General features: G+C 37.1%; 2 protein-coding genes across 2 annotated transcripts; one reads left to right on the forward strand and one right to left on the reverse strand.

The window, feature by feature from the left end:
* The first annotated feature begins 1,661 nt into the window (after positions 1–1,661).
* On the forward strand, positions 1,662–2,609 carry LOC127223644 (olfactory receptor 6K3). Its single transcript, XM_051186356.1, has one exon. It carries the CDS (start codon positions 1,662–1,664, stop codon positions 2,607–2,609), a length of 948 nt encoding a protein of 315 aa, XP_051042313.1.
* A 3,804-nt stretch (positions 2,610–6,413) lies between these two features.
* LOC127223640 (olfactory receptor 6K6) lies at positions 6,414–7,370 on the reverse strand. Its single transcript, XM_051186352.1, has one exon. It carries the CDS (start codon positions 7,368–7,370, stop codon positions 6,414–6,416), a length of 957 nt encoding a protein of 318 aa, XP_051042309.1.
* Between the last annotated feature and the right edge of the window lie 2,299 nt (positions 7,371–9,669).

Here is a 9,669-nt window from a genome sequence, read left to right on the forward strand (position 1 = left end):
ACAGAAAATCATAAAACAAGTATATGAAGAAATGATTTATTAAATTTCATCTGTGACATTGGATCTATGCTATTTCTCATTGCTACAGAATCCTGGGTTCAGTTATAATCTAGGATGCCTATGTGTCATATAGCAGAGCCAGGAAAGATACCCAGGAATAAAGAAACCCCTGACAATGACAGTAGCATCCTAATTGACTTCATGATTGGGAATACTTTTTGGTATAATTCGTCCTTTTTCTCTCTTCCAGGTTTCAATTTTGTGGTTGAGAAGTGTACTATTGACAGAGTAATTTGACTCACTGCACAATTATACATGTATCATGCCACTGCAGACCAGTAAAGAATAGCAGATCATAAATGCAAAAGAAACAGCTGTTAAAATTATTTTTTTAAAGAATACTGAATCTATTCACATTATTTTTCAGGGATTGAAGTAAGCTTTGAAGTCTTCTATTGCCCTCATCTGTGAAAGATTTTAGCATGCCCACACTTTTTCATTGAAGAAATCTTCCCTCAGTTACCTGAGGGATTCAATTGGGCCAAGATATATTTCAAGGCAATGAATCTGGGTAAGAGTATAAAACAAGAAACAATAAGAAGATAGATTACTTTTACTGTGAGCATCAACTTTTAAAGTAAAGATTTTCATGAAAAAAATACCAAATTTTATTTTTAATATTTCTTATGTTAACTACAGATATTTATGTTTAATTGTGGATTTAATGTTTTACAGAATCTCTAGAAAGCAAGCCAAATCCTTGGTTCATTCTCCTTTGTTTTGTGGGTGTTTGTTTCATAGTTTCAAGAGAGCGTATGTATTGTGTCTAAAGCCAGCTCCCAGATGGCTGACTCTTTTAGGTAGCTGTCAGTAGCTTTCTCTTTTTCCAGGGCCCAGTCTCTCACTGTCAAGGAGTTAGTTGAATTTGACAAAAGACACAGCTAAGATTTCCATCATGTAACATATTTTAGCAAATAACCATAAAAATGCCACCAAACATGTTGTTAGACACTCACTGTTTTCCACCTTTAGATTAGTAGAATGAAGGAAATCTTCTGTCAAAGACAATGTGTCACAAAAGTTTCACAAGAAGAAGGGGTAACTTTCTGTTAAAATTTGGTGATGAATCTCCTTCTCAGAAAGTAGCACAGGACTGAAAGATCATAGGCCCGATGTATGTACACTTGAGCTATTTTATCAGTTCTTGATCGGCGAATTTTACACCAGAAATTATTTTTCCATATGTGGCTGCTTCTTGACAGCACACATGTATGTTCACTTCTCTGCAGACATTGCAGTTTTGCTTGTAGTAACTGGTGATGGGTTGAGCTAAATTAATATCATACTGATTGTAAGTCATCTTTATGTAAAATAATTTCCCTTAAATTATGTAGTTAAAGACAGTTTATAAACTATTATTCTTTTTAAAAGGTTGCCAAATTGTCAGTCTATAGTATATACAAACATACTTATAAATGGGCAGCTATTTCTTTAAAAAAATAAATCGAATAGTTGGAAAATCTGACAACATCACTTTACCATATATTTTATTTTTGTTTAATATTTAGATTGTTCAGATGGTTAAAATTTTGCCTATTTGTCCTTTTACTTGAGTTCTGATTGTACCTGTTCCTTCAGCCAGCTAATAAACTGCTGAAGATATGGATGAGGAGAATCAGACAAAGGTGACAGAATTTTATTTTTCTGATTTCCCTCAGTTTGAGAGTGGTGGCCTTTTATTCTTCATCTTTCTCCTCTGTGTTTACATGTTCATTGTTGTTGGAAACTCCATGATCTTCTTGGCTGTGCAATTGGATGTCCATCTTCATAATCCCATGTACAGTTTCATCAGCATCTTTTCCTCCCTGGAGATTTGCTACACCACAGTGACCATTCCCAAAATGCTCTACAACTTGGTCAGCAAAGAGAAAACCATCTCCTTTGTTGGCTGCCTGCTGCAGATTTATTTTTTCCATTCCTTTGGAGTCACAGAAAGCTTGGTCCTCACAATAATGGCCATTGACAGGTATGTTGCCATCTGTAACCCACTCCGCTATGCAATCATTATGACTCCGCAGCTATGCACACAGCTTTCCACAGGCTCCTTCATCCTTGGCTTCCTCATGCTCCTCCCAGAGATTGTATGGATATCTACTCTGCCCTTCTGTGGCCCCAATCATATCCACCAACTCTTCTGTGACTTAGAGCCCGTACTTCTCTTGGCATGTACTGACACTTCTATGATTCTGGTTGAAGACATCATCCATGCCATTTCCATCCTGACTTGTGTCTCTATCATCACCCTTTCTTATTTAAGAATCATCACTGTGATCCTGAAGTTTCCATCTGGTGAGAGCCGGCAGAAGGCATTCTCCACGTGCACAGCCCACATCACTATCTTCTTGCTGTTTTTTGGCAGTGCAGCTCTCATGTATCTGCGCTTCTCTGTCACTTTCCAACCACTACTGGAGAAGATCATCGCACTAATGTTTGCTGTTCTTGCCCCATTTTTCAATCCTATAATCTATAGCCTGAGAAACAAAGATATGAAAGATGCCATTAAAAAAATATTCTGTTCTCTAAAGATATTCACTATCTCTGGGAGCTAATGTGAGTTTATCCATGCCTCTTCAAAGATATCGTCTATATATGTTTTTAAAGCAAAAAAAATCATAAGACTACAATGTAAGAATTTTTCTGTGGTCTTTGTTGTGTTTATTTCCAGTTTTCTACAAGTTGACCATTGTTTGTCCTGACATAGGAAGTCACCTGCACCCTTGCCCTATTCATATGGTCACCAGGTTCTTCTTATTTTGTAATCACAAATAGTGAAGTACCATCTTTTCCAAGCCAACTAAGGATCACGATCTAAGGAATAATAGCAGTTCTAATTGTCACACCTGAAAGCTTCCTTTGTGCACCCTTTTACTCTATGCTTAGAATTGGTTGGTTATTTATATAGACATTTATAAAACATTAACAAAATCCATATAACTAAGATGACCTGGGCTTTAGAAAGGAGCATGAGTCCCTGATGTTTATCCAAAGACAGCCACTATACTCTCCCTAGATAGTCAGTGATAAAATGCCATGAGTATGTGGCACATAATCACCGACTTCTGATGTTTGCTGTTATCATCTCTTCTATGGGACTTTGTGTTGATTCCAAGATTCCATAGCAAACAGTCTAGAGCTCTTAAAGATAAAATAGATTTAGTATACTGCCTTGAGACTAAAATGTATTTTTAAAAAAACATTTAAACAGCTATAATTGGTATTTTTAAAATTGGGACTGTAGATGGCTCTGTGGTTAAGAGTTCATGTTTCTTTTGCAGAAGACCTGAGTTTGTGTGCGTTTGTGTCTCAGCATCCATATCAGACAGCTTACAATGACATGAAGCTCCAGCTTGTTCCTATGAAGGACTAGGAGTTAGACAGATTAACAATAGGCAGACAGATGGGGAAGGGACTATAGATACTTAACAAAGAGGGCAAACTTTGGGCTTCTTGACCTGAAAGAAAAGGCTTGGTTTCTTGAGACCAGAGGTCTGGTGCTGCTGATCTAGCACTCAATGTCAGAGAACACAGACTGGGAGTGTTTATTCAAAACTGTGGGCCTATAAGTAGTACTCAGTCTCCTTACTGATCAAACATCAACTGAAGGAAGACACATCACACCTCATAAAGACACATAAAACTTCTAGCTGCAGAGGACTTTACTTCCAGAGTTCCCATTCTGCTTTGTAGGGGATCTTCCTTGCTGTGGGACCGTGTGTGTGTGTGTGTGTGTGTGTGTGTGTGTGTGTGTGTGTGTGAATGTGTGTGTTTGTGCACACACCTTGTATATGGAAATGTGCATGTGCACTTTGTGTGTATGTGTGTGTATCTAGTATATGTGGGTGTGGGTATGTGCTTTGGGTGTGTGTATGAGCACGTTAAGTGTGCATGTGTGTGTGCACCTAGTCTATATGAGTGTGTGTACCTTGTATGTGAGTGTGTGTGTATTTACTGTATGTGAGTCTGTACATGTGTGCATGTGTGTATCATTCATGTATATTTGTCTATATGTGTGTGTGAGAGTGTTTCTTCACCTTTAATAAAAGTATTTTTCATCATTGTTTCTACTCTGTGTGTCTGATATTTCCCTGATGTCAGCTGATATATTGGGTACTTCCTCCTTCCATTTAATTCTGTGACTGGCAGAGAAAATGAACCCATCACAGAATCCTAGAAGATAACACCAAGGGATCTGACACCCTCCTCTGAAAGCACCGACATATGTACAGAACATGCACACACACACACACACATATATACACACACAAATACAAATTAAAAATTGAAAATAATTTGTCATGCTCCATTAAAATGCCATAACCTCATAATAACTCATTGTCATAATCCCAGCACTCACGAGATAAAGGCAGGCAGATCTCTGTGAGTTGGAGTTTGAGGCCACCCTGGTCTACTGAGTGAGTTCCAGGAAAGACTCAAAAAAAAAAAAAAAAGCTACAGAGAAACATTATCTTGAAAAACTATAATTAGCACTGTTTTGTAGCTTTGGTTCACTCCTCCATTCTCTGACCTAGATCTTACACTTGCCCATCATAAATTTTCTTCATTTTGCTGTCTTGTTCACACTTCTCTGCTTTTGTCTTACAAAAATACTTCAGGAGTATAAAATCTACAGAAAAATGACTTCGCCTAGCTCCTATGAGGAGAAAAAGCTGGAAACAATTACCAATGATCTTAAAAGAGCAATAGGCCATCTAGTGGTATGGAAATGTTGTCCTAAATAATACCAGAATTTTCTTTTTATTTTTCCTTATTTTTCTTCTTTTTTTCTTGAACAAGGTGTAAAGAAATGGCATTTTGGCACAATAAAGTCTAAGTGCATTTTAAATACATATGCTTAGTGCCTCAAATAAGTTTAGCTTATATCTTTTCATGACAGAAGCTTCATTTTGCAGGGGATGAAGCCTATTTTAAAGAAGAGAAGGCAGAATTGTTTTAGGAGCCATAGAAATTGCACTCCTAACAAGATACATTGTTTTCTAGACATGACAGTGAATCTGCTTCCATAAATTTCCATCAAGAAGATTTTTTAAATAAGACACACCCATGTGGATGTGGCAAATCTTCTAAGTCTCTGCCCCTTGGTGAAAAGCTTCTTGCAAATAATAGTTGCTGGGGCGGGGGATAGTAATAAGTTTTTTTCCCAAGGATGAGTACAATGATAGATTATTCAATCCCAAATCGTCAACCCTAAAATCATAGACATAAGAGCAACACTAAATTGATTAAATAAATTGTGCATGTGTGCGAACACTTGTACCTGTATGTGTGTGTACATGCACAAAAGAATAATATTAAAGAAGAGGTCAAGAATCTCAGAGTGAGTGGGGGTGACATCAGAGGTGTTGAAAGAGGGGAAGAGGGAAAGGGAGAAATATTATATATACTCTATTCATGTATAAATTTCTCAAATATAGAAATAATTTTAACTAAAAAAAATGGAATACTGTAGAATTACAAACAACAAATAACTCTCACACACTGGGGAATACTGAAGTAGGAAGATCTCAGTTTTGTTTTAGGGTTATCTCATGCCTGCACCAGAGTACACACACAAACACACACACACACACACACACACACAGATGCATAAAGTAAATGATTTAAAACAGTTGTTACAAGCTGTTTAGCTAACACTCAGAAACTCATGGAATGGGTTTGAACTTTACTTCCAAGTTTTATTTATCAATATTTAAATTATGGAGATACTGACAAATTTAATTAAGGATGTTTAAATTGTAAGGCAGTTTATATACAAGAAAATGTTTTAAATAGTAACATGAACTATAGTGGCCTACCCTTTGAACCCTTTGAACCTGACATCCAATAACACATCATGCAGTCCAGTTTTGCTAAACTGAGTGTGCAGCAAATTGAATTACATAAGCTCAAAGTGGATAAATTATGTCTTTCGTGTCAGGAAACACTACTTGAGCAATGATGGATGACAGGGGATCTAGAGCTGGAAAACAAGGAGGAATGCCAGCCTTAGAAATTTCCAGAAGTATATTGAGTGGTGTGTGCCTCATGCCCTCATCTTTGTCCTCATCAATGTATGTAGTCACAAAAGAGAAGTGAAGAGACCACACTACTATAATATGTGGTGCTGTGTCAACTTGTACCTAAAGCAGGAATATCCACACATACTACTTCAGCTGTCATGAGTCTGGTTGATGCTCTGCAAACAAGTAACAACAGTGACCTAGAGGCACAGTTTATTATGTTACAGTAACAGAACAAGAATCTACTGCAATAGAAAAGGAACATCATCCAAGGCCCAAAAAAGCAACAGCAAGATTCTAAACTTACAGAGAGGATTTAATGTCAGGAATAGAGATCTATTTCTGAGCCCGACCATCTCTCTTCTGATGAAAAAGCCTCCCAAAAGCATCTTTCATTTCCTTGTTTCTTAGACTATAAATGATGGGGTTGAGAAATGGAGCAAGGATAACAAAAGTGACAGCAATTACTGTGTCCCAGAAGACTGAGTAGGTGGCAGAGAATCTCAAATACATGATAGCCACACTGCCAAAAAACAGCAAGAAAACAGCAAGGTGGGCGGCACAAGTAGAGAAAGCCTTGTGCCTCCCTTCTGCTGAGGGCATCCCCAAAATTACCACAATAATCCGGATATAGGACAGGGCAATTACAAGGAAGGAGGCCAGAATCTCTACTGCATGGATGGCATCAACAATGACCACCAGAGATGTATCTGTACAGGCCAAACTGAGCACAGGGGTGAAATCACAGAAGATTTGATGGATCTTGTTGGAGCCACAGAAAGGCAGAGTGGCAATCCATGCAATTTCAGGAAGTACCAGAAGGAAGCCACAGAAGCAGGATCCAGCTGTTAGTTGGACACAAAGTTTGGAAGTCATGATGGTTGGGTAACGGAGAGGATAGCAGATAGCTATATACCTGTCAATGGACATTGCTGTCAGGACACAGCCTTCTGTAATACCCAATGAGTGGAAAAAGTACATCTGCATGAGACAGCCAGCTAGGGAAATGGTCTTCTTCTCACTGACTAGGCTGGAGAGCATCTTGGGAATTGTAGTTGTGGTATACCAGATCTCCAGGAAGGACAGAACACTGATGAAGAAGTACATAGGTGTGTGCAGGGCCATGTCCATCTGGACAACAACAAAAATAACTAGATTCCCTGATATGATGAATGTATAGACAAGAAGCAAGAGGATGAAAAACAGGAGGCCACCTTCATACAAGGGTGGAAATACAGAGAAGACGAACTCAATCACCATAGTTTGATTCTGGTTGGCCACCAACTGGGTCATCTGTGAAGGTAAGAAAAAAAAAATAACACAAGGAACTTCCAGGAATTTCAATGTTACTTACACATAGATTCCTTTCTGTATTCAGTTATTCATGTTGAAAATTAGACCCTAAAAAGTCAGAACAATTTCTAATCTATGAAATTCCACACATGCCACAGTTGAAACATTCATAAGATGATCTAATCTCTAAGGGTCTTTTGTTTCACTGTCATGGATTTATGTGAAAAGAAGTAAATAACACAGAAATTGAGTTTCAGAAAATATTTCTGAGGATTCATCCATTTTCAGAGTTACCCCCCACCTTTACCCTCAACCCCTGTGTTACTAGCCTCAAAACTTGCACTTTGATTTTCAAATATTTCATTTTCCTATTCTTGGGAGGAGGATTAAGTAAAACACAAAGAAAGTATCAGGAACACTTCTGACAATATTTTAATTACTTTTTAACTTTTCAATGCACTAATACTGTTTCTGAGCATGGCTGGAGTACCAGTTTCTGGATTTCTGGTTTCTTTGCTTTAGACTGGAATGTCTGTTGTGGTGGCAGTTGTGCAGCCTTTTCCTCACAGTCTCTACTTTCTCTGTAGCTTTCCTTTCTCTCATCTCCATGGTTAATATGACAATTGTTCAAATTAAGAGGCTCTCTAGAATTATCTTGTACCTAACTAGTAGTCAGTTCCTGGACAAAAATATAACTACCTCCCAACACTACCCATCCCTCCCCTACAAATGCTATGTCTAAGAGAGGAAGGAAAGAAATCATTCTTAACCATCATACCTATCATAACAATGGCTTTCTTGGGGAAGAGCTGCAACAAAACTACATTAGTATCTTCTTGATGGGATAGACAATCAAATTTCTTGCAAGATTAATTGGAATTAGTAAAGGTTGTACATACTCTCTGTCACCTTGACTATCTCAATATCTAAAGAATCATTCTGTAGATGAGTTGTCCTAAATGTGACCTTTGCCTCTCCTTTTCTTTTCAAAACACTCAAGGTAAAACTCAGAACTATCAGCTTCACAATTGTTGTCATCTCTAATGTAGTTCCACAACAAATTTCAGAACCAACAATCCTGAAAATCATTAATTACATAAAAAAAATGAGACCACTCTCTTGTAGTTTTATTTTTGGAAATTTAATTTTTTTTTATTTTTTGAATATACTTTTATTGAGATATTAAGTGTAAATGTCCCCATGTTCATGCAAATCTTCTTGATTCCCACTGCCAGAACAAAGTTCTCTCTTCTAACTTCAATTGTTTTCTTTTTACATCTAGTCCATCTTTTGTTGCATTTCAAATATTCACATTTCAGCATTATTTCACTGAAATAAACTAAAACCTCCTTAACAAGAATCACACAGGAAATGAAATGATGTCATTAATTCTTATGCAATTATAATAATTCTAGTTACACACATTTGCTTTATATACATTACATAATGTGTTCCTACCTATGATAGATTACATTTAATGTTGCATAATAGAGAAACTGGGAACAGATTAAGAGGAAAACTGTTTCAAATTAATAGAGCAAGGATTTAAAGCAGTAATTTGAATCTCAAGTTGTTTGTTCTGGAAGCCCAAGACTTTCTACTTAATAATCTCTATATTTATCTTTACATCTATCCAGGTTTTAGGGTGACACAGCTTATATGGTTTCTTCGGGAGAACAAAAGTAGATTAAATTAAATGTATTGCAGATTAGGAAAATTAGTTCACAGTAGATGCTTCTGATTTATGTGCCAAGTTTTGAGGGAGGAAGAAAAAAGAAATGATCTTCGAAATGAATAAACAAACAGAGGTGCTCAGCTAAAGAACAGAGACTGCAAGGGGGAAAGAGGTGTACAACCAATGTTGAGGAAAGATGTGAGCTATGGGTATTATTACCCTCTGACTAAAGTTTTCATTTCCCTCTCTTGCCTTTGTGAGCAGTTTCTCATCTGCAGAATGATGCACAGAATATGAAGAGCAGGAGATGGCAGAGAAAAGATGAGAAAGTCCAGTGATAAACATCTCAGAGAAGTCCAACAACATGATCACTTTATTGCTCTAAACCCGGGGTTGCTCTCATCAGTAAGCTGTCCCATTATTTGTCATTGACATATTTGTTCACCTGACATTCAGGATTCTCTGATATGTGCCAAATCCTCCTAAATGTTCAAGGACTATAGAAAAGTCAATAAAAGCATTCATGCTTCTAAAACAATAAAAGATGTAAAATGATCTATGCAATTACAGACAACTAGCAGAATACAAAGAGGTCACCCTGCAAATATCATTTGTACAGTAAAG

The sequence above is a fragment of the Phodopus roborovskii genome, unplaced genomic scaffold, assembly GCF_943737965.1.
Source record: "Phodopus roborovskii unplaced genomic scaffold, PHOROB, whole genome shotgun sequence".
Classification (NCBI taxonomy): Eukaryota; Metazoa; Chordata; class Mammalia; order Rodentia; family Cricetidae; genus Phodopus; species Phodopus roborovskii.

Coding starts and splice junctions, on each gene's coding strand:
- LOC127223644 (XM_051186356.1), top strand. CDS start 1,662: ATGGATGAGGAGAATCAGACAAAGGTGACAGAATTTTATTTTTCTGAT.
- LOC127223640 (XM_051186352.1), bottom strand. CDS start 7,370: ATGACCCAGTTGGTGGCCAACCAGAATCAAACTATGGTGATTGAGTTC.